At 42.7% G+C, this 25,943-nt stretch overlaps 1 protein-coding gene across 1 annotated transcript in view; it reads right to left on the minus strand.

The window, feature by feature from the left end:
* Positions 1-25,943, minus strand: part of MYO3A (myosin IIIA) — a 103,610-nt gene that overhangs the window by 18,516 nt on the left and 59,151 nt on the right. Inside the window, exons 22-31 of the mRNA XM_063301919.1 lie at positions 22,624-22,716; positions 22,070-22,095; positions 21,880-21,957; positions 18,341-18,546; positions 16,642-16,753; positions 15,833-15,995; positions 14,194-14,280; positions 12,923-13,034; positions 5,225-5,756; positions 4,678-4,816 (exon numbers count right to left, since the gene is read on the minus strand). Coding sequence (XP_063157989.1) covers positions 4,678-4,816; positions 5,225-5,756; positions 12,923-13,034; positions 14,194-14,280; positions 15,833-15,995; positions 16,642-16,753; positions 18,341-18,546; positions 21,880-21,957; positions 22,070-22,095; positions 22,624-22,716 — 1,548 coding nt within the window. The remainder of the gene's footprint in view (positions 1-4,677; positions 4,817-5,224; positions 5,757-12,922; positions 13,035-14,193; positions 14,281-15,832; positions 15,996-16,641; positions 16,754-18,340; positions 18,547-21,879; positions 21,958-22,069; positions 22,096-22,623; positions 22,717-25,943) is intronic.

Raw genomic sequence — 25,943 nt, forward strand, 5'->3', positions numbered from 1 at the left:
CCATTAAAGTGATTCCTGTAACTGTAACACTTAATAACCACCAAGTTGTGCTGAACTTACACATTGTAAAAGCAGATGGACTAGTACCCTACGGTCATGACTGGCTGACAAAGCTGCTTCTGGGCTGGAGTTTCACCAACAGCCTGTGAGCGACGCATCCTTTGATGGAGAACACCGAAATTAAGCAGAAAAACTATTGGATAATGATGTACTTGTGTTCTAAGATGGCATGAGTATGCTTGAGCACATCAAATGTAAAATATCATTACAACCAAATGCTGCACCCAAGTTTCACAAAGCACATCCAGATCCATATGCCATATTAAAAGTGGTAAAACTGAACTGGATTTGATGGGAACTGAGGGTAATCTTTCAAAATTTGCCCGCGGTCCATAGGCTACATCTGTCAGTCTAGTAAGTAAAAAGAACAGGATAGTTAGGATCTGCAGTGATGTAAAAGTCAACTGTAATACATTATTACAAGCTGAGCAATATCCCATGCTTAGAATTGAGGACATTTTTGCTCACCTCCCAGGGACACTATTTTAGAAAACAGACCTAATACAGATAGAATAGAAAAAAGTTTAGCTTTTCCTACTATAAGGATTATAACAGACTTGTTTTTGGAATGTGGACAACACTAGACAATGTGTTACAAGACTATCCAGACATCCAATGATATGTAAGTTACATCCTAGTCACAGGAGAAAATGAAGAGGTGCATCTACAAAATCTCAAAACAGTGTTGCACGGTTTGGCAGACTATAGCCTTCAACCACTATGCAACAAATATGAGTCCTTTAAACCTAGGATTACACAATATTATTTAACCATTGACGCACAAGGCCTACAAAAACATACAGAGAAAATTCAAGGCCACGAGCTGTGTGACATCTACAATTCTTTTTTAGGATTTGTTAATTATTCTAAGTTTCCTACCAAATTTAGCCACTCTGCTCTATCCCTAGAACACTCTACCGTACGTAGGAAGAGCATGGCAGAGAGCAAAGCAGTGCAAACAAGCTTTCACTATAGCAAGACAATGGGGACATCAGACCCAGTGCGCACACAATACAACCAGAACTGAGCAGTGGAATTGGCTAGAGATGCCTCACCATATGGCACCGATGTGGTTATGCCACACATCATGAAAGACAGAAGTGGACACTTGATAGGTTTTGCACCACACTCACTCACAGCTGCAGAGAAAAATTATGCAAATATAGACAGGGAAGTGCTGAGGTTGGTTTGGGAAATTAAACATTTCAGCCAGTATTTGTAAAGAAGGGAGTTTACTCTCATCGCTACCCTCATCAGCTACTATTGTCAGTCTTAAATTCACCAAAAGGAATTCTGCTTACAGCAGCTGCCTGAATGTGCACTGGGCTTTGTTCCTTGGTGGACACAAATACACAACAGAATTCAAAACGACACATAAGCATACAAATGCAGATGGACTGTCTTGTTTACCTATAAAGAGTAAACAAACTGAGAAATGCACATCTGATGGAGATTCCTTTGACACACTTTCTCTCACAGAGTCTTCCCATTGCAGCTGAGATGGTTCAGTGAAAGCAGGACAGAGGACTTGTCTCAAGTCTACATAGCAACCAAGAACGGCTGGTATACATAAACTCTCAATTTATGGAGTTTTATCACTGCCATATCATCTTACATTTGGCAGGCGGTTTCTTTACGTAAGGACTGAGAGTCATTATAACATCCAAGCTGAGAGCTGAAGTGTTGGGGGAGCTACACGTTGCACATCTTGGAGTAGGAAAGGAGGCAACACTAACTCAAGTTTTATTTGCTGGCCGAGAAAAGTCACCAAAGTGAACAGTGTGCAGTGAGTTGCTCAGGTTGCCAACATGTCCAAAAAAATTCCCCAAAGAGCACCACTTCAGCCATGGCTTCCTTGCCATGAAAAAAAGAATCATACTGACATTGCAGTACTGTTTATCAGTACAATTCTTTTTTACTTATGGTAGGCACACGTTTGAAATGGACAGAGGTGTTCCTAGTGAGTTCAACAACAGGCACACATACCCTAGATGTATTGTGTGAACTGGCATTTCAGAATCATCAGAGAATGACAACAAGCCACAAATTGTAGCTGGACAATTTCAGACATTCCTAGATACATTGCATCAACACTGTAGCTCCCAGCTACAAATGGACTGGCTGAAAGGTTTGTTCAAAACCTCAAGAATGCTTTTAAAATTATGCCTGGGGAAAATATCACATTGGATCAAAAACTTGCAAACCTTATCTATCTGCATATTGCAGCACAATATACAAATCACATGACAATGAAGCTGTTCTTAGGTTGTACCTTATATCCAAGGTTGGACTTTCTCAAACCTAATTTGAGAAGTGTTCAGAGCAAACGGCTGAAACAAGCAATTTTGTCATGCTGAAACACGACACTAAACAACTGAAGAGCACAGAGGTAGAGAAAGAAGTTGCAACTGCCATGGATGGAGATTCCTGAACACTGAGTACCTATGAACACTTGCCTCTGATGATACACAACCAGTAATTGCTCCAGTTACCAGTACCCTCCCATTTGCACTGGAAGCTCTCCTAACAATAGGGTCTGAATCTTGATAAGGAGAGATGTGGTGTATTAGTGGCAATCCCCTTAGAGGACCTGGACCTGTTACATTTGCCAGCTAAACGATTGTAAAAATAACAATTATTTTCAAATTCATTCAAATATACCAGGGTGGCATACAAAGAAAGGGTTGGTGAAATGAGACCCCACCTTGCTGCATTTGTTTGCAACATACCAACATTTTAAATTTTTGAACAGGGATGTTATTGGAATTAGGTAACAGCTGGTTTGGATGCATTCTCCTGTCTTCCCACTGATGCCACCAATCTTACCACTTCCCCCAATCTTCCAGCTGCCCTCCTTTCACAGCATCCTTCCACTATTATTATCACAAGTTTTCCTACCAACCTGCCCATCCCCCAACCTATAACTATGTGTTTTACAAAACATACAAAAATGGTATGTTTTATTCAATTTAGCACAGAATGACACAGATGAGATCTAACTCAGAAAAAAATTAACTACTTCCCATACATCAAACCTAAGAGGCTAAATAACACCCTCACCTTTGAATTATCTTCAAGAGCAATCCATATACAGTACATTACAGGAAGCCAAACCAAATTACCAGTGCACAGAATACCATCTCCAGAATATGTGTACCTAGCTGTAACCACTGTGAGGAAACCAGCAGAAGGGGGTAAAAGGTCCTTCTGGCCACTGAGAACAATAAAGCCTTGGATATTAGTCCTCTCTAGCCTCAGATCTGCATTTATCCCAGAAGCAGAATTCAATCTATAATAGGCTGTACATAGAGACCATCAACCTGTAAGGCCTCAGTTTTTGTGTATTGCACTTTTCCCCATGTAAGCTGTTGCACATTTTGTCATTACAACGCAGTCTTCACAGTAATGGAACTAGCAATATGGGGAACCCAAATCCTTCAAGATATTTTAGGTCAGTGTTTCTCAACCTTGGCAACTTGAAGATGAGTGGACTTCAACTCCCAGAATTTCCCAGCCAGCCATGTTGAAGGAGTTGAAGTCCACACATCTTCAAGTTGCCAAGGTTGAGAAACACTGTTCTAGGATGACAGATACTGAAAGACAAATAGTACACAGAATTATACTATTAATTGTCTTTGCTACATTTTAGAAATAGATAAAATCAAATGCCAGTGTGGGAAATGCCCAGATCAATCCACTTCTCCAATAGAAGTCTCTAATATTTTATAAAACTATTAAGCCAAACCTTCTTTGAAAATATAAATAACTTTCTGAAAGGTTATAATTTAAGGAAAGAACATTGCTAAGACTGTGACCCTTTAGCTGCAGTAGGTAAAGAAAACTCTCTACAGAAGTTTTAAAAAGGGAAAATGAAAAAAAATCCATTTTCCATTTTTATCAGGTCTCCAATCATATTGTCACTCAAACATAATTTAGCCCTCTAGGAACATAAAGAAAATTAAAAGATAATGTATCAGAAGGTTTAATACTAGGAAATAATAATGATTTCTTTTAAAAAGAGTGTTTTAGAAGGACATGGAGGCATGTTGAAAAAACTTATAGTTCACAAGAACATTTATTCTGTGAAAGGCAAATTGCCCATAAGTTCAGTCAAATCACTTCTGGGATCACTGATAGTTGTCATAATATTTACATGTATTTTTTGAAGTACTAGTGTGGTGGTAGTAGTTCACTGTTACAGAACAATGGTATTTTTTACCCATACTGCAACCAAATTTCCTTTTGAAGAAGATTTGATCAACAGAAGTTGACTTTCTGATAACATCCTTTAGTTAAGTTTGGCTAAACGTAAGGAGGTTATTGACTCTGCAAATACCTATCACATGTGCATGTCCATTCTAGGGCAAAATATAACCTGTGATGCCCCTTAGATCGATCTCAAAGTAAGTGGTGGACCACTGATTAGCTTACTTGGCCCTTTGACTCTCACACCTCACTGATTTTAATATTCAGAGTGATAACAGTATAAATTAATGATCCCACCTTGGTCTCTTGCACGACTACAGAACAAAACTATAACAGATTCACGAGCAAAGCAATTGTATCTGCAGAGTCTTCCAATAAATTCATTTGTTTAATAATGAGATTGGTTGTTACCAGACTGATATACATATGAAGAAAGGTGATTGCTGGAATGGTAGTCTGCGGAGAGCTTCATGGGATTCAGCTGATGGGACAAAATTATTTCATTCAGTTTCTGCTGCATTGACAGATAATCTTCTGATAATTGTGATATCTAGGTGAGAAACAAATACACATATAACCAAAACATACATCCAAAGGCAAATCAAAGAAGGAAAGCAATCCTGAAAAGGAGTGTTGACCATTGCTTTTTATTGCAGAGAATTCTGCCCCTTCTATTATGGATTGTTTTCTTACACTGAACTATTACACTATCTTAATCAAAAACTTGATCATTTTTTTCAACATTTGATTTTGGTGAATTCTATTTTAATGCAAACTGCACAAACTGCTTTACATCAGAGAGGGAGAGGGAGAGAGAATGGCTTTTCTACTGCCTAATCAGTCTTCCCCACGTTTGGGTCCTCCAAATACTTTGGACTACAATTCTGATCATCCCCAGAAGGTGCGATGGGTGCTACGGTCCAACCCATGTGGGGGATGGTTATTCTCAGATGCTTACCTGCCTGGAGAAAGCAGCCAAGCCAGATTTCTCCTCCTCTGGACCATCTATTAGAACTTGAGTCAAACCATCAGACAAAGTCCCAGGCTCACTGTCACCGTGGTTTTCACAAGGTAACTTCCCTTCCTTTCTGAGCTGATCTCTTGTTCGGTACCCTCGATAATTACTCTGAATGACTAGGGCTGCCTTCTCTTTGTCCCCTGTGGCTGGCTGGCTGGCTTCATTGTGTTCCTGAGAGCCTCTTGTAAACCCATGCCTTAGAGGGATTTTGTTTTCACATGGAATCGGCTGGACGTATTTCAGAGATCCTCTTTTCAGATCATTTTCCTGGGGAGCAACATTTTCCTGGTTTTTCTCAGCTGGATCGCTTCTTTCCTGAGAAGCTTGCTGGCTTGGTTCACTAGTGCTTTTGGTAGATCCTTTCTTAGACAAGCGGTGGGGAGTGGGCTGGTTTTGGCCTTCTTCAGGAAGATTTTCTTTTTCTTTTGGGCTTGCTGCCATTTCACCTTGTCTCTTCCTGAGAAGGGATTCCCTGAAACAGATGTAATATATTCAGCGAATATTGCAAGAGACAGCTATTGTAACCTTACAAGACCCCTCAGGGCATAGTTTATGCATTAAAATGTCAATGTGACAACTTTTTTTTTTCCAAAATGAAAACAATGCAAAAGGTTTCTTTGGAGGGAATTACTTGGCTTTTTGCATGCAACACATAACTTTATTTTACAAAATAAAGGTATATAATGTTGAATAACAGGATTTATGATGGTCACTGAAAGGCAGCTGCAGATGACAGCATTTTTTCCCATATATTGTGCCACTAAAAGTACAGTGGAAACAAAAGGGTGCTTTTACTTTTATCCCTCCCCTTCAGCTGTCTGCCCATCCAGTAACAGAAAAATCGTGTCCTGTGAAATGGCCTCCCATATCTGGTGCTGAGAATGAAGAGATGAACTTGGAGAGGCCATCTGAGTCCCGCCGTCATCCTAACTGCACAAAGGGTTTGTTTGAGTTGCAATTTGTGATTTGATCCCACCAACATCTCTGTTGCTGGGAAGAGGAGAGTAAGATAATTAATTCTTAAATTAAGAAGAGCCCTGCTGGACCAGGGCAAGAGTGATCTAATTCAGTGCAGTAACAATAGGTATTGAAAGGCGTTCTGCCACTAATACATCTGTTTTGGTAACCTGCACTCCAGACCGAGTACAAGGTAAGAAGGCTATTCAGTACTATTTTCTTCCTCATATTTTCTAGTGTCCTGAGTTCTCAGCATCTCTATACTATCCAAGAGTGACTTTCAAAAATGTATTTGGTTCCATTCCAAATGTAGTCCAGAATCCAACAAGAGATATCACATTTAATGAATAAAACGTTAAGAATACAAATTGAGTTTTCTTGCATACCATAGTTTTATCACATGCACCTTTCCCTATATTATCTTTTGAAAACCAAACTTGATCTCTTTGTGAGAGACACTGTGTCGTGATCGCCGTTGCGATGTTTGCGACATCGCAACGGCTCGCATGACAAAGCGCAGAGGCTTGTCAATGACTGGAGACGGACGGGTGATAAACAAGACAAAGAAGATAATGGGTTTGGGAGATCTACAAGCTCTCATTGCCCGGTAATCGACCATTAACACCAGTATCAAGGAAACGATCAGGGCGAGGTTTGGAAGGGTGCGTCCGGGCACTTTCGAGGAATACTGAAGCCTAATCGCCCGGTAATGGACCATTACTCCGCAAAAGGATAAATGGGCAATGCCCGAGGCGAATGGGGCTGGATGACGTCTCACCTATGGATGGCCTGTCACTCCGTGGAACTCGTGGGGCACACCCGGGGAGTGTGGGGGTGGAGCACTGTTTGGCGCGAGACTATTTAATTCAACTTTTGGCGCGCTTCCCTCACTCTCAGTTTTCTACTGGTGTGCATTCTATTCTAAATAAAAGCCAGAACTTAAACTTGCTTTGGAGTCTGAGTCTTTTATTTAGTCTTAGGCATTCCTCACATAAAGCTGAGAGTCACTCAAGAATGAACCTCGCCAGCCTCTACCAGAAATTTTTTTTTGCGAGAGAAGCAGCTGGCGATGACTGAACCGGGGATGATCCTGGAGTCGGCGCTTCAGAGCGGAGACGCGAAGGACTCAACGCGAGGGGGGGAGGCGACCAGACAGCTTCTGGAATCGGCGCTCCCGAGATGGGACACGAGCCCCACCCCTACCCACACCGCACCCCAGTTGGGAGCCTGGAGCCCCAGCATGGAGTGGAGGGCCCTGATGGAAGAGGGAGGCGTGAGTCAACAACACTTCAGGTGGGATGTCGTCGCGGACCCCCGGCCGGGGACATCCCATACCACCTGGAGACTTCAATACCCCCAGACACCCGAGAGGGAATTCGCAGGACTGCTGATCGGGCCACAATCGGCAGCACCAAGGATGGACGATCCCGTCACACCAGACAGGATCAGGGCTCTGGAATCCAGGGTGCAATCATTAGAGCACCTGCTGCAATCCCTGTCAACTGCGGTGAGTGAACTCACGAAGAGTACGGACGCGCAGGGTGCAGGGAGGGGTCTCGGCATCCCACCCACCCTATCGCCCCACCCCGAGAGGAAGGGGCCAGATGCGGGACTTACTCCCAGGGCCCCGTGGTTTTATTCCAGTGGGGGTCACCCCTACTCACACGCATGTTGGCGTTTCTCCAGTTGGTGGGATCGCTAAAGACTTTCCAGTCAAATTTGATGGTGACCCCATGAGCCTGTCATTCTTCTTAACAAACACGACAAACTACATCCAACTATACGGACATTGTTTCACGTCGGAAGGGGCTAAAATCTCGGCTACTGCCACTAAACTGAAGGGCAGAGCCGCGGACTGGTACGTTCAAATGTCAGAGTCCGGAGCCCCAGCCCTAGCTACCTTCCATACCTTTCTGGCCGCCTTGAAGCGGTACTTTGAAGACCCCTTGGCGAAGGAGAGGGCTAAAAGCGCACTGAAAGAACTTAATCAGGGACAGAAATCGGTTGCGGATTACGCCCTAGAATTTAAGGTCTTAGCAGGGAAGATCCCTGAATGGCCGGAGGCCACCCTGATTGACATGTTTAAAGATGGCCTCAATCGAGAGGTGTTACAATGGGCGCTGTACAGAGACGATCCAGACTCACTACATGACTGGATCTGTCTTGCTGGGAAGGCTGAACACGCCCAGCGCACCTTCATGCTGGCGGCTAAGAGGGACAGGCTTCCTCCCAGCGGGAAAGGACCAGCGCCACAGTCGGGCCCAACATGGGACGCCGAAAGACAACATCGCTTTGCCCGTGGGCAATGCATCAAGTGCGGGAAGGCGGGTCACCGTGCGGCGGAATGCTACAAGGCTAGGACGGCGTATCGCCCATCTAGACTGACGCAGAAGGCTCCACAGAAACTGCCTAACCCCCCCCCCCCGAGGGCTGACAGTGGCACTAGCGACCCAGGACGAAGAAGAGGACGTCTACCTCGCGGAGGATGGGTTGGCCGCCCTGAAGCAGCCGGCGGAAAACGCCTTCCACCTGTCCTAAACAGCGCCGCTGGACAGGTGGTGGAGAATGGGCGCGATGACACCAGGGTGAGTGTGGACTGTCCCATCCTGGCCGTTAACAATTGAACTGAGCTACTGCTCCAAGACCATTGAAGTCGGGGCTTGGGTGGACTTCGGGTGTTCCAGATGCCTGATCTACCCCAACCTAGTCGCTGCGCTAAAGTTACCCTGTTTCCCGCTCCCGAAGCTGCTGCTCTTCCAGCAACTTGATGGTTCCACGGCAGGGGGTGGGCCGGCCACCCAGGGTACAGGGAACGTTACCCTACAAATGGGCACGCACAGGGAAACCATAGAATTCGTGGTCACCCCGGTGGGCAAGCCTATAGTGGTTCTGGGAATCCCCTGGCTAACTCACCACAATCCCTACATTAACTGGAGGACCCGTACGATAACATTTGAGGATGGGTTCTACCAAGCACCTGACAAGGGGAAACCCCTCACTTTGACGGTAGGGAGGGCAGAGATTGTCGACCCTCAGGTTCACGCTTCCCCCATGGAGGGGTTGCCGGAACAATATGCGGACTTCAAGGATGTCTTCGGGGAGGAGGAGGTGGACCAGTTACCCCCCCATCGCAAGACGGACTGTGCCATTGAACTACTCCCTCATGTCCCGTTGCCTAAACCAAAGATTTACCCAATGACACTGAAGGAGTTGGCGGCATTGCGGGACTTCCTCGATAAAAACCTTGCACGGGGCTTCATCGAACCTGCAAACTTGCCGGTTGGAGCGCCCGTTCTGTTCCGCAAAAAGAAGGACGGTTCCCTAAGACTGTGTACAGACTATCACAGGTCAAATTCAGCTTCCTTGTCAAACAAGTACCCCCTCCCCCTCGTGAAAGACATGTTGGCACACTTGTCGACTGGAAAGGTCTTTTCCAAACTTGACCTCCGCGAGGCGTATTATCGCATTCGCATCAGGGAGGGGGACGAATGGAAAACAGGTTTTAACTGTCCCTTGGGCTCCTTCCAGTATAAGGTACTGACGTTTGGTCTTGCGGGGGCCCCGGGGGTTTTCATGCAACTAATTAATGAGGTTCTGCATGACCATTTGTTTAAAGGGGTACTGGTTTATCTGGACGATGTCCTGATATACTCCAAAACGGAGAAAGAACACAAAAGATTGGTATGACAGGTTCTCACCAAGCTCCGGCACACTAAACTTTATGCTAAGCTCTCCAAGTGCGAATTCCACAAGTCGCGCCTGGATTACTTAGGCTACAGGATTTCAGATAAGGGCATCGAAATGGATCCGCTAAGGTTCAGGCTGTTTTGAGCTGGGAGCGCCCATGCACCCGGCGCCAACTCCAAAGTTTCCTGGGATTCGCAAATTTCTACAGATCCTTCGCAAAAGGGTTCGCAGAAATTGCCCTGCCCTTGACTGACTTGTTGCGGACCAAAGGCGTCGGGGAGACACGCAAGGTAAAAAACCAGGGGCCGTGCTCAATTGGACTCCCGCCTGTCAGGCTGCTTTCGACCGGTTGAAAGCTCCCTTTACAGCGGAGCCAATTCTATCCCATCCCGACCCAGAACGGCCTTTTGTTGTGCAGGCTGATGCCTCTGATTTTTCCATTGGGGCTATCCTATTGCAAAAGGATCCTGCCGGACTCTTGAAGCCCTGTGCCTATCTCTCCCGGAAATTTTCCGAGACGGAAAGGCGCTGGCATGTCTGGGAAAAAGAGGCATTTGCAGTAAAAGCGGCACTGGAGGCTTGGCGTCACCTGTTAGAAGGGGCGACTTGCCCTTTTGAGGTCTGGACAGACCACCGCAACCTCGAGGCGCTTCGCACACCCAGGTGCCTCAGTCCTAAGCAGATTCACAGGGCTCAATTTTTCAGCCGTTTTAACTTTCAGCTGAAGTTTATCCCAGGGAAGAAGAACTTTTTGGCAGATGCACTTTCCCAACTGCCCCAGAACGCAGAACCTGCCTCAGACGTTGTAGGGACTGTGCTCTCTGAATCTCAATTGGGTTTGGCCGCTGTCACCCGGAGCCGCGCTCGGGAACAGTCCTCCCCCCCCTTGCGAACGACTCTGGCACAGCCTGCCCCGGGCCGCCAGCAACCGCAGATGCCGGGTGGGTTGCGTGCAGATTTTGCACTCGCCTTAAAATCTGATCCCTGGCTCCTTGCTAACCCTGACAAGGTCTCCATGGAACAAGACCTCGCCTGGGTGGAGGGTCATTTATACGTCCCTGACTCGCAACGGTCAACTATCCTCAGCCGGTCCCATGACAGCAAACAGGCTGGTCATTTCGGGTTCCTCAAATCCCTCCACTTGACCCAACGCCAATTTTGGTGGCCCTCGCTGAGGAAGGATGTCAAAACATATGTGGCATCCTGCCCTGTTTGCGCAATGTCTAAGCGACCGTCCAGTAAACCCCAGGGGCTGCTGCAGCCCGTGGCTAACCCTTCACGCCCTTGGGACGAAATCTCTATGGATTTCATCGTGGATTTACCGCCCAGTCAGAAGAAAACAGTCATTTGGGTAGTCAAAGACTACTTTTCCAAACAAGCTCATTTTGTCCCCTGTGCCTCTATCCCGTCGGCACAACAGCTGGCGAAGCTCTTTTTGGTGCACGTGTACCGCCTTCACGGCTGCCCCTCTCGCTTGGTGACCGATAGGGGCACACAATTTACCTCACGGTTTTGGCGGGCTTTTTTGAAATTAATCGGCACCGAGCAAGCATTGTCAACCTCCTGGCATCCCCAGATGGACGGATCTACTGAGGTCCTCAATGCCACCCTGGAACAATTTCTCCGCTCATACATCAACTACCACCAGGACGACTGGGTGGATTTGCTCCCTTTCGTGGAGGTTGCATACAACAACGCTGTGCATCAAAGCACGGGACAAACCCCCTTCGGGGTGGTGTCGGGTCGGGACTTCGTCCCCATTCCCGAGCTTCCACAGCCCCGTCTCCAGTAGTGGCGGCCTGTGATTGGGGTCCTAAACTCGCAGACTCCTGGCCAGTCATTAAGGACGCTCTCAAGGAGGCACAGACCGCATACAAACTTCAGGCTGACAGGCACAGGCGCCAACAGCCGCCTTTTCGAGTAGGGGACATGGTTTACCTCTCCACTAAATTTATCAAGTCACCTCAGTCGTCCAGGAAACTGGCCCCCAAATTTATTGACCCCTTTCAGGTTACACAAATTGTGAACCTGGTCACGGTGTGTTTGGATCTACCTCATAATTTGAAGCGGCTGCACCCTGTGTTCCACTGCAGCTTACTCAAGCCGGCCAGTGACCCCTCCTGGTGGCATCCACGCACCCCCCCCACCCGTCATGATCGACAGACAGCAGCACTTCGAAGTCAAGGAGGTTCTCGACTCCCGCAAGCTTCGTAGCTCCCTCCAATACTTAGTGCGCTGGAAACACTTCCCCCACCCTGAGTGGGTCGCTGCCTGCGACATTCAGGCCCCCAAGCTAATCCGCAACTTCCATATGGCATATCCCTCCAAGCCCTCGGCTTGATTTTCTTCAGAGGGGCGGTCTGTCATGATCGCCGTTGCGATGTTTGCGACATCGCAACAGCTCGCATGACAAAGCACAGAGGCTTGTCAATGACTGGAGAGGGACGGGCAATAAACAAGACAAAGAAGATAATGGGTTTGGGAGATCTACAAGCTCTGATTGCCCGGTAATCGACCATTAACACCAGTATCAAGGAAACAATCAGGGCGAGGTTCGGAAGGGTGCGTCCGGGCGCTTTCGAGGAATACCGAAGCCTAATCGCCTGGTAATGGACCATTACTCCGCAAAAGGATAAATGGGCAATGCCCGAGGCGAATGGGGCTGGACGACGTCTCACCTATGGATGGCCTGTCACTCCGTTGAACTTGTGGGGCACACCCGGGGAGTGTGGGGGTGGAGCACTGTTTGGCGCGAGACTATTTAATTCAACTTTTGGCGCGCTTCCCTCACTCTCAGCTTTCTACTGGTGTGCATTCTATTCTAAATAAAAGCCAGAACTTAAACTTGCTTTGGAGTCTGAGTCTTTTATTTAGTCTTAGGCATTCCTCACACACTGCATGGAACAGTGCTGGTTGACATGATCCAGAAGATTATGTTTTATTGCAGAAGAGTTGGCATTTAACAGAATAATCATAAGTAAAATAGAACACTACCTTTTTCTTTTGAAACTTGTTCTCTCCCTGTATCCTCTGAAGTGAGACTGAATTGTTATTGCTGCATCATTTATTTCTTTAGCTTCCTTTCGGATTAAGAATCCTCTTCTAACTAATATAAATCACAGTAAGAATAAAACCTTATTTTATTGTTGTAAATCAGCACATTTAAAATAACACCTTGACTTTTCCCTAATCTGGCACTTTTCAGATTGAATTGGGTGACCGTTCTCATCAACTCTCCTTCTCCCAATCCCAGCCAGTTGGGTCTATCGCTGTGGATGACAAGAATTGTACTTCTCTGCCTCTGGAGGACACCAGCTCAGGGAACACTGGATTTTACAGTTAATGTATTATGTGGGGTGCTTTTCCTGATCTCTGTCCAAGGTTAGTGAGAATTTCTTCTCTTTTTAGATATAGGCTTATGTTATTAGAAGCTGAAAAGTCTTCAGTATTAGTTGGCTCCAAATGAATTCCATCACAATACTTCGCGATGGATGAGTATCTTCCATCAAATTTCAGAAAAAGCAGGTTTGCTTAGGAATGCATGGTCATGAGTCACAGTTCTGCTCAACACCTTGCCTCCATTCCTTATAAGCTAGCATTTACACTTCGCTTCAGTCTGACCATGCCCTGCTCATCTTTCCTGATTTCCCTTGTTCCATCTTTCTTTGGGGTTCCTAAAATCTCATCTCATATCCCAGGTTTTGCCAGTGCTGTTACTCCTTCCTCTTTGAAACCACCAGGCTCTCAATCCTCACTGGATTTACTTTGTCTACTTCCCCTATCTGGAAACCTCTCTCTCCCTCCTCCCCAGGGAGGGAGAGAGAAAGAGAGAGAGAGAGGAATACCACTCTACTCCCAAATAAGACTGGAGCTACAAGTTTTGATTCAATATACTACCGCTCACTGAAGTTGGCTGATAGAATCACAGTGTCAGTAAACAGTTCCTGGTTACTGCAATGATTCTACTCATACAGGATGCCTATTGCCTCAGCAGGAAAGGCTATGAAAAGTTCCTCTTTGGAATGCAACTTTTTTTTTTAATCCTAGTTCAAGTTCTAGATTCTGACTTCTGGCTCTGACATCTGGCTTCACTCCTGGCTCCTGATTCTCAGCTGCTACTAGTAATCACCAGCTCAGGCAGAAACACATTAAGCAGAAATAGAAGAAACACAGTTTTTCCCTCTAATTCTGTTCGATAGCTATGCATTCTGACTGTGTAAACCTGGGTGCTGTAAGTGTATGAGGAAATCAATGGCAGGTCTTACCTGCCTGGAGCCTGATAATCCACGTACCCACTCCATACATATTCTTTGCATTTGCATATTCCTTGCGAGAGATGTATCCCCTGTAAGCTAAAGACAGAAGGTGAAAACTTTTAAAGTAAGCAGTTACAATGTTTTTCTACGGGGTTACTTACTTATTCACATCTGCAAGGAAGAAGGGAGTGAATGAAAGATTATTCTTTGGGGCAAACTTTGTTGTCTTCATGGCATACGTAACAGTTTGGGAGGGGGTGATGAGGACTATAGAGGTTGGGCCATGTAACGAAGTAGGTGGACCTGCACAGACACAGGGTCAATTTTTTCTTTTGAAGCAGGATTTCAAGGTGGGGGTCTACCTTTTCTTTGTGAAACTGACACCTCAAATGGTAGAAAACAAGAATTGGCTTAGAGGGGTCTTACTGGGAGAAAAAAAATTGGGTTTAGGGACCCTAAGTACACCTGGAGCTATAGGTTGCCCACTCTTGCTTTGGGACAAGTACAATGAAATTTTATGCAGAGTTCCAAGCTCATGACAAGAAAACACAGGTTGATTCAACATAATGGAATAGTTTTCATATACATTTAGGAACAAGAATGCAACATTCCTCCAAAAATGGAAAATTCAGAGTTTATAAGAGATCAGATTGGAAATGTATTTAAGGATCAAATTGCCATTTACTGTAAGTATGAAAAGCTTAAATCCCAAACAAGATGCTCCACCTTTTAAGCTAAAATCTTATGGTTGCTTGGTTAACAGAAAGCTTAATTAGTCTTTCTCACTTTGGACCTTTCATGTTTTACATTTTTATTCACTTGTTTGGCATCACTGTCAGAGAACTCCTCTAGTAGACCTAATGCCCACAATCAAATGTTAGAATACTTTCTGCTGGGAAATAAAGTGGGTGAGTAAACAAGAGTTTCAACTGTAATGAAAGGCCACCAATACAAGAAATGAACTTTTTAAAGAGGAAATTGTCAGGTTTGGAAATGGATTCTGATCTTAAGATGAGAAAAGGCAGAGGAGAGCAAAGCAAAAATTGTCCAGGCAGGAAACATGGGACTACATTATTGGTTCTTGGTGATACTATATTGGTGACTTGGAAATTTTTACAGGGGTTGAGAGTATCTTCTCATATTCCCTGGTCCAGCAGTGTAAACCACTCTCATGGATAGGTTCTACCAACTTTCTGGTAATCTCCTACTTTGGTCACAGGCTGACTTTTCCCAGATATTCTCCAAGTCACCAATTCAAGTCTCTATACAGAAAGGGAGGGGCATCTGCAGAAGCCAACATTTCATCAAAATGACAAACGTGCATTGTGATTTCCCAGTGTAAGCTCTATCCCTTCCTTACTTGTATATGACATCATAATACAAGTACAAAATGGCAGAGTTCGCTTTGTAATGCATGCATGTGATGCCCATCAAGAAGGAAAATCTTCGTATATGCAGACTTGAGTTTCCAGATAAAAGGTAAGATATAAGCACAAAGTAGAACAAGAGAACATTATATATAATCAGACAATTAAATAATGGTAAAAATGGGTGTTTCTTTTGTTTTACATATGACTATCTTATTTTGTGTTTATGTCTATATGCATATAAATACATATACAACTGATACAAAAAATATTTGTATTACCTGATTGTATTTTAATTGCACTTGCTTCCCTTTTCTCCTTCAACTTTTTATATCTCTTTGAACGAAGCCATTTTCTCACATAGGTTTGAATCAAAACGATCCTGTTGATTGTCTCCTTTTGCATTAAGTTTAGCTTCTCTACATGGTAGTATTTCAGAAAAACCTATTGTTCAAAAAGAGGAGGATTACCTATATATTAAAAAAAGGAGACCCTCTTAATTCCATAGATAACGTTTCCAATGATGGTTGCTCCCTAGTTAAGAAGAAGCCACTGAATATCTGCCTTAAAAAACATTCCTCCAGCTCTGTGGGAAGCCAGGCTGATTAGATATGAAAAATGACCAGGAAACACAAGTTCCAATGGTGGGTAAAATGTCTGTCAGATACAGGCAATTTTGAATCTGGCATTGAATTCTAGACAAAACTATTTCACCTCTTAGATGATTGTAATTGTGGAGCAAGCAGAAGCTGTCTTGGCACTGAATTCTAAAAACAGTATCTATGAAATTACGTATAAAATAGCCAGATTCCAAAGACACAAATATATGGGTTAGTAATATCTATTAGGCCAACTGCAAGCTGATGAATTCACCAGACCTCTTCATCAAACTATATTAAGTAGTGAATAGGCAAAAAAAAAGAGAGGAGGATAATTAAAACATTGGTGGATGTTGAAGCCTAGCTACTGATGGCACGTAAGAGCGCCTCCAAAAATGCAAAACAACACATTCTTGATTATCCTACTTGTTTCAGCAGGATCGCTGCAGAAAATATTACAGGTGGATAGTGGCAGAGTGTGGAAATAGTACCTTAGTTTTCCCAACCATCCAGTTATCCAACTGGGCTTTTTCCAAGATGGCAGTACAAGTAGCAGGACTTATAGGGGGCTCCTTGCTTGATTGGTAACAAAGGAAATAGTATCTACAAGAGAAAGAGAGAGTCCAGGAGAGAGGCGGAAAGGAAGAAAGAAAGTAAGAAGGAAAGAAAAAGAGAGAGAGAGGAAAAATGTCCAACTATTTACTATTGCATTTACAAAAGATATTTAGTGCTGATTAGTTAACTCTTACCCGATTTTTGTCTATAAACTGATATGAAATCCACTGGACAACCACTACAAGTTTACATGCATGATACTTAGATACCAAATAAAGGCTAATCAGATACTGGGGGGCACTCAAGAACAGTAACAGAAACAGCCACAAAGCATCAATGTATAATTTATGTTCCAACTCATCCACCCAAAAACTATAGACACCTCAGTACTGTACAGAAGTAATAAATTTTCCACCTGACAGACTCATTTTTCGGAGAAGGAAATGCATGATGCTCCTGCTACCTTCTCAAGAAGGCCATTGTATTTCCCCCCTGCATATATTAAGTTGGTCTTTTTGCCAGCTTTGAAAGGTGAAACTCGAAGAGCCAATTGACTTTTGAAAAGCCATCTTAATGTTTCTTCAATGTAACTAGATCTTTAAAGGATTTCAGCAGTGTTGACTATTACAGCACCTTTCTGTCCATCTGTCTAACCATTTCTCCATCCCTCACCTACCTAAACTACCATCAACTACCTCATTCTAGTTAAACTCCAATTACCGGCAGGACTGCAACTCACCACTAGAGGTGGCCTAACCATTTTAATCGTGCCGGGAGAAGCAGCGGGTTGTCCTCCATTTCTGGGAGTTTGGGGCACCAATGCCAACAAGCATTTTCTTCCATGAAGGGGCTGGCCCTCAGGAATGGCCTGTTGGAGGTTGCTTTGTCTCCAACATTACCTGCCTTCAGGAAGAAGGTGAAAACAGAGTTTTTCCAGAGGGCTTTTGGGGTCTGATGCCAGATATTCTTGCGGGTTAAACTGCTGAGCTGTCGATCGGAAGGTCGGCGTTCGAAACCGCGCGGCGGGGTGAGCTCCCGTTGCTCGTCCCAGCTTCTGCACACCAAGCAGTTCGAAAACATGCAAATGTGAGTAGATTAATTGGTACCGCTTCGGCGGGAAGGTAACGGCGTTCCGTGAGTCATACTGGCCACATGACCCGGAAGTGTCTATGACAACGCCGGCTCCAAGGCTTTGAAACGGAGATGAGCACCGCCCCCTAGAGTCGGACACGACTGGACTTTATGTCAAGGGAAACCTTTACCTTTTAAGACATTTTTGATCTGCATTATTGTGTTTGTGGCTCATTAGTGTGAGCCACCTAGAGTCTTTTTTTATAATTGGGGCAGGGTATAAATCTGATAAACAAACAAATAATTGGATATATTGTTTATATGAGGATTTATTCACACAAATAAAAAAATGCAGTTGTAACACCTTGAGGTTAATTTTACAATCACTTGTTGCTTCCTCTTTGTCTGGCCTTTCCAGGTGAAAAAGGGCAGAGATCCTTCTTACTATAAGGAGGCGGAAAGCAGTGGCTGGTGACAGTTCTCCTGGCAGCAACACAAGCAGGAGAAAAACCAGCAACACAGAATGAAGGAGGTGTAGAGGACCTGGTGTTACAAAGGACTTACCGCTTTATGAAGTTTGCAAAAAGAATACGATGAGAATAACCCTGTTGCCGAATCCGAGCTGTTTCCAGAATTCCAGTGTATCGCAACTGAACCAATACTTTTTCTTTGTCATACTTCTTTGCCTGTCGATCATTGTTTGGTTTAATACAACGAACAAAATGAGGCTGGCCAACCACCATTTTAGACAGCAAATCCATCAATGAGTACTGAATGGAAATGATGGAAAGAAACATCTTTTACAGACTATATTTGCAAAACTGGTAAGCTTCTGTAGGCAATATTTGAAATTTGTCTGGTTTAAAGCATGACTACAGACAATCATAAATAAGAACGAATCAGCTGCAATAACTGAAAGAGCAACTATAAATAATCTCTGTTGTCACAAATAGTTTAAACAATGCAAAATTCAGTGGAGAAAATGTCAGCAATAAGCAAACTTTTGGGGCCAGTGAGTATATTTAGAACTGTTGTTCAAGTAGAGCCAGCCATAAAACACCAATTGACCAGACAGCAAATAGCTACTGTATGATTGATTTCTGCCATAACCTTGAGACTTGGATGATTCTCCTGGATGATTCCCACCATCCCATCTTCTCTGAGATACCCTTTTGTAATGATGCCTAGGAGCCTTATAATGAAGTTGAGAGAAATACTTGTAAATAAAGATAATGGTACAGCAGTGTTTCTCAACCCCGGCACCTTGAAGACGTGTGGACTTCATCTCCCAGAATTCCCCTGTCCACACGTCTTCAAGGTGCCGGGGTTGAGAAACACTGTGGTAGAGATAGGGGTGCTCTGCTTTAGAATACACTAATTTACCACTTCATTTAAAAAATTAAAACAATACTTTAATGTCAGGTGGAATATGGAACCCGGCAAGCGCCAAGACTGGTGTCTGTGGGGACAGCCCAGCCCATGAGTTCCAGACTGCTTATCCTTGCTCTAAGCTCGATTAGTTAGTTGCTACAAGACAGCAGGAAAACAAAGCTGGCAAAAATACTAAGATAATTCATCCTATATACTGGATTAAGCATTATTTCAAAAAGAAAATTAGGCAGGACTTTCAAAGTGCAGAGCCTATACATGAAATTAAAACAATTAGCCCATCTGGGAATGAGATGGAATGACTCACCCTTCTTTGAATACATAAATGAGACAGAAGCATCCTCAAATCACTCTAAATGAGGTATTTAAATTTCTGCCACCTCTATGGCCTCACTAAAGACAAGAGGTGATTTGCATATGTCAAGGGCAAACTTCTATTTTATTACTGGATTAAACTGCAATAATAATCCTAGGTTCTTTAAGCCAGGTTTACCTAAAGGGAAACCTAGAGGTTGAGTGTACAAAATATACAAAACACACACGGGAAAGGAATTTTCAGTTTGGTTGTCTATGACCTCTTGCTTATTCAGTACAATGTATTCATTATCATGACTTTTCTGGTGCTTAAGACTATATGTGGATCATAAAATTGTCTATCTTAGGTACTGTTTCTTGATTACATACTCTTCTGCTTACAGTCACACAGATCATGGTGACCTCTGATGCTCAGCAAATTTGTTGTGGCTGATGTCTTAAGCTAATACATTGCACATGGGGCAGTTGCATACTCTCTTCCTATTCTGTATCCCTAATGAGCAGAGGGAGACGCAATTACTTCTTGGCAATTAATGGCAGTTGTGGCATAAAATGGTATTCAGACAGGTGTTCTACACAGTGGTTCAATGCAAACTCTGATTCAAAACAGAGAAGTTAATTGTGCAAGCACCAGGGTGCCTCAAAAGAAAATGGTAGCAACAACGTAATACTCTTGTAAGTGCATTATTCAAATGTAAATTTAAAAAGCATATTAATATGCTCCTGGAATGCATAACTACAATTTCAGTGGACATAACAAACCAAATGCTATAACTGATGTAATAATCAACCCCAACCAGAGTGATAAAAATATTTGGCAGGGACGCATATAAGCAACGTCATGAATATGAAGATAATATGGAACACAACAAAACTCTATTGCACTTCTTCTCTGACTTTAATTCCATGAAGGGAAATATTCCTTTGAGTTGAACTTGACTTTTGATGATTAGAGGTCCATGTAGTTTTCTTTGAAATAATATAGAAGTAATTTTCTGGGATATTTGTTTGATTTCCCAGCTTATAGCCCTGGGATTTTCTAGTGGTCTCCCATTCAAATGTTATCCAGATCCGGTTCTATGCTCATTTTCCAAGAATGCTTATGGGCTTAGGTGGGGCCCAGAAATATTATTTGAATAAAAGCTATGCTAAAGGTTGGAATTTTATTTTGGAGTGTGACAATTAAAAGGGTCTGGAACTAAATCAAATCAACTGGGGAAGGGCATATGGATGCTCTAGGAACTGTCAGTCAGGTAAATGCTGGAATTTGTGAGTTCCAAAATGACAAACACAACTAATGCTGACATCTCTTTTAACAGTTTAAATAAAGATATAGAATCCAATGGTGAGACAGTATATATTTTGAGAGGTGCAGATGTCATTTATGTTCATCTCAGTTCCTTGAGTAACACCAGGTTAGAGCTAGTAATGATAGCACTGGCTGCTGCAGCCATCCCACCCAATTGTCCTCTTCTCAAAATTCCACTGAGTCACCAAGTAGTTAGCAGGTCCAGCTGTACCTTTAGGAAAAGTGGAAAAGTTGCTTCAAGGAGCAGACTGGAACAGGCAGTGAATTTTGGCCAAGCCCCACCCATGGTCTTCTGGGGGGCCACCTAGATAAGTTCTTCATTATACTTGTGGCATACACCTTTGCAGAGCAGGCATCTTATAGATGTTGTTCTCAGGTGTCTTGGACATCCTGTACAGTCAACTGCAGCAGCTATCTCATAATGCATCTTACAGGGTAGCTGGAGGGTGAATGTGATGGTGCTATTACTACCAGAGAAAAAGGGCATGGGAAGGAGCATACAGTGTTTCTATACCATCCAGGGTAGCCTGACTTAGCCAATGCCTCTGTTTGACTATAGGCTATTCAGTCTTCCACCCTCAATAAGCTGGTCTGTGCATGTGTATGCACGCATGCATGTAAATGATATTGGATGAAGGAATCCCCACAAATTCAAGTTAACATTCTGAAAAATGGCAGATTTAATAGCTTTTCACTATAATCTATTGAAGTATTTTTCCTCAATCTTTACATGTTAAAAAAAGGCTAAAACATTCATGTTAAACCTTCCCTTACCCTGCATGCAGCTGTTCTTGGCTCATTTCAGGAAGTTAAAGGATGGTGAGATCTAGCTAGTACTGAGACAGAAGACTAGTATCAGAATATTCCCAGGGCTGAAGGGTACATTGAGAATTTGAAAAATCTTCCCGTAAAGTGGCAATACCAAAGGACTTCTGTATTGATGCTGAGAAAACTAATGGGTGTATCCATCAAGTTACCAAGAGCTGAGCTTGACTTGGAGGAGAATTGACTTTAATCATACAGTTAGAAAAAGGAGGGTGGATCATTATATAAACAATATGCATTAAAAACCTAACAAGTCAGGGCTTACTCGGAAATAAGAAGCAACTGTCTGTGTTTTCATACTGGTTGTCTCTCTTGAGTGATGCATGGAATCTTCCAGCTCATTCTATATGTTCAAGAAAGAAAAATGACACTACTTAACAGTACAACAGCCAAAGATGACTGAACCTGCCCAACAAAATGACCTTTTAAAACACCCAGCTAAAAACAGCATGTACTTGTTCTAAGCTGTAGATGCTGTTACCTCAGAAACATGCAATAATTTATCAAACTGTATTATTTGGGAAAGCTGAACACCGTTTGATACAGGTGTTTGCCACAAATGTAAAGAAAAATAGCTTGCCTAATGCTCTCTTATTTATTAAAAACCAGGACATCTAATAAAAATATTAATTGCAACAACAATTATAGTACTGCAGCTCCTTCAATAGAGTCAGATGCAGTTCTACAATTTGAATCTTTGTACTTTCTATTTTTCAGTACATTTGCTAGCAGGTTAGATTCTGTGAATTCAGTGGCGCATGCTCACCAGTAAAGATACCTATGGGTGAGAGCTAAAGAAAATAACAATTGAGAACTGAGTTTTCCTTGAAGTCATTATAAAATCATAGCCAGAAAGAAGGGAGATGTTAGTTTTTCCGTTACAGAAGGAAAATGAATTGTGCAACTCAAAGAAATCCCGCTAAACAAAAAAGGAAATATGTGAGATGGGGTAAAACCAAGGAGTAATGACAGTATAGTCTTGTCTACTTTAATACCTGATTTAGATAGCAGTTCAGGGACTCCTTCATTTTTGTTTGGCTGACTGGATTCTGTGGCCTCCACATCTGATAATTTATTGTATGCTTGCTGTGTGCCAAATTACCTGAAAAAGAAAAGGGGGGAGGAAAATTGCTAAAAAGGGTCACTTCCTTGACTAGACAGGGAGCAAACGGAGTTGACCATTGCATTTACACTGAAAAGGTTACATCAACTGATCATGGCTTCTTCATGAAAGTATCTTTTATCATTTCAGTATTTGCCTCCCTCATGGTTTACAGTACACTTAAGTTCATGGCATAGCCCCCTACCTAAAAGATGGTATCAATCCCTACCTGTTGCCTTTCAAGAGGTCTTTTAGAAGATAAGGATATCAATAAGAATGATTTTCAGTCTTTTTGTTGTTGTTCATACTTACTGGCCTTTTTTTAGATGACTGGTCCAAAAAGAACACAATGGGTTTGTCTTTACTGTTTTATAGTTCATCTTTTGTCATGTTGATGGTTGTTTGACTATTATTATAGGTTTTATGTTACTTATAGTATGCTGCCTTCCAAAAACGTTGCAGCTTGAAAGGCAACTAAACATTTCTCATGAATAAAAACAGCATCTTGCAAACAATGGAAGGCGTAAACTGGCCTTCAGAATACACAAGTTGTCCAAGTAATGATCCCAGAAATTCCTTATTTCCCTCTTACTTAACAGAAGAAGAAAAAAACAGACTTCCGGTGGGCACATGGAGGACTGAACAGCTGTGCCCATGGGCTCAGCGGGCAGAACTGACAACGCAGCAGTTTTTTTGGGCTCAGGCAGGTTTTTCCTTAAGCCCAGGAGGGTTCTTCCGGAAAACAAAAACACCTGGAATTGCCCCATCTGTCTTCCAGACGGCTGCTTGCAGCCAGAAGATCGCAGTGTTCACGCTCGACTGGTAAGAGCTAGCCAGGAGGCTGGGACGTCACTATTTTACAAGCTGTGCTGTAGCCTTAAAGGGATACTAAGACCGGCCACCCCATTTCTAAATCACCCAATTTATACTTCTTTTAAGTACGCATACCCTAAGAGAGGCTTTCTACAGCAAGGAGAAGCAGGTTCTCTTGGTGCTTATCATTATTTTTGGGATCAATTTTTTAAAAAATTCTTTTTAAGTTTTGGCCTTTTGTTTTCCATCCAAATATTAAGGAGGATTGAGAGTAAATAATTGTCTCCCTGTTATTATTTTTGTACTAAATTTGAAGATATTAACATTTTCCTACACGTTGAATCAGCTGTTTTGAACCTTCAGTTTTCTGCTTCTATTTTCCCTGGGGAAATTTCTCACTTTTGCTTGTGTAAACACATTCCAGAATTCTTTCGTATCTTCGACTTTTGCTGGTTCAGCTCCTAGGGGGCGCCATAATCTACTGCATGAGACATGGAGGATTTTAAACAGACTTTTTCTGACTTCCAACAAGATTTTAAACAGATTCTTTCTGATTTTTTAGGTTTCAAGCAAAGATAAAAGCTACAGAAAGTTTTTATGCAAGACATTCAGGACATTGTGGAAAATATGAGGTCTAAAATGTGTGATTTGGTTGGGGAGGTCGTGGATGAAACTGAGGAATTTAACATTGACAGAAATGTCTCTTCTAAGAGTGAGATTGGGACTTCTCTTGAAATGCTGGATGAAGATCTGATAGTTGAGTTGAAGAAATTAAAGGGAGAGATCGAGTTGCAAGCTGTAAGTGAAACTGATCTTCTGGGAACACCATGGAAAAGAAGGGGTTATTATGTATGGGAGGTCTCCTGTAGAGAAGTCGGGAGTTTTTGAGGGGGGCAGTTGGGCTGTTCGATTTAAGAAAAAAGCTCTGTGTGCATTGTGGGGATATGTAAATGCTCTGGTTTATTTTGAAGTGGGATAAGGGTTTAAGAATATTTATCTGGGTTGCTTTTAGGGTTTGGCTGATTTCATTTAACTTTAATGATTTGGATTAATATTATTAAGGTATAATAACAAAAATAATAAATGTCTGGTTTTGGGTTTAATATGATTAAGATTATTAAAATTGTTGTATTATCAAGTATAGCGGCAGACAATTTATATGTTTTTTAGTTTGATCTTTATTATAGTAGACAGAATGTACAAAATAGTAGTAGGAAGGAAATTTAAATAAATGTTATCTTTGGGGGGAAGTTGATTAGGAGGTATGTATGTATGTGTGTGTGTGTGTATGTATGTGTGTGTGTGTGTATGTATAGTTTTTTGTTTTTCTGTAGCTTTTATCTTTGCTTGAAACCTAATAAAATTCTTATTAAAAAAAAGGAAAAAACCCAGATTCTTGGCAGGTTATGTGAAGATGGAATGTGTCTTCTGCATTTGTTCTTTTCATATTATTGCGTAAATCAAGGTCCTGAAGATCCTTCCTAACTTTTTGGTGGAACTGCACTTCCAAAGCCTTACAGAGGTGGCTAAAGTGGTTTACGCTGATTAGAAAGTATTGTATAATTTTCAAATAGCCTATTGTGACATACTATAAACGAGGAACCAGTTTTAGAGCTCTTGAATGGTTCAGGAAACAGTGCATGGAAGCAATCCATGGGGAAAATGAGAAAAGTATTTTATAGAGCTGCTGTCACATTTCTGAGCTGGGAGATAGAAGCTCATTCTCTTAAGGACACATTCCACTGGGCAAGCAATGTGTACAACTGCAACACTTAACTGGTCTAGAATGTAGTGGTGTGGGTATTTTCAAGGCAAAATGAAATAATTAATGAATGCCACATAAGACAATTTGCATTTTTCAGTCTGTTCTCATATTTGGGTGAAAACCAACAAATACTAAAACCCTGCTGGTTTATTTTTATGTGGTATGATGTAATAGGGGGAGATGGGCGGTGAAAGAAATGTGAATAATAAAATAAATGAATAGTCACGTTTTCTATCCTATGGATCTCTGGGGATCAGGGAATACATCTGGGATTTGACCTTACAGAGAGCTAACTAAAAAATGACCAAACCAAGGCTCATCTTTGTTTTTTAAAAACATAAGAACAGCCTTGCTGAATAAGGCTAAATGCCCATCCATGTCACAAAAAATGTAATGTGTCTGAGAAACATCCAGGAGAAGAGGGTGACAAGCATTTTTCTCTATTTCTATCAAGCTGCCTTTGATTTCAAGTCCATTTCTCAGCATTACAGCCAATTTCTCACACAATACATGGCTACGTAAGAACCCGGGCACTGACTTGCCATCCTATTTTATTTTTCTGTATATTACGCAAATAAATCTTTTGACTCCATTTAATCCCTATCAAGGGAAATGATTCATCTGCCATAGAGCGGCATAGCAAGATTGC

Source organism: Candoia aspera, chromosome 4 (assembly GCF_035149785.1).
Source record: "Candoia aspera isolate rCanAsp1 chromosome 4, rCanAsp1.hap2, whole genome shotgun sequence".
Taxonomy (NCBI): Eukaryota; Metazoa; Chordata; class Lepidosauria; order Squamata; family Boidae; genus Candoia; species Candoia aspera.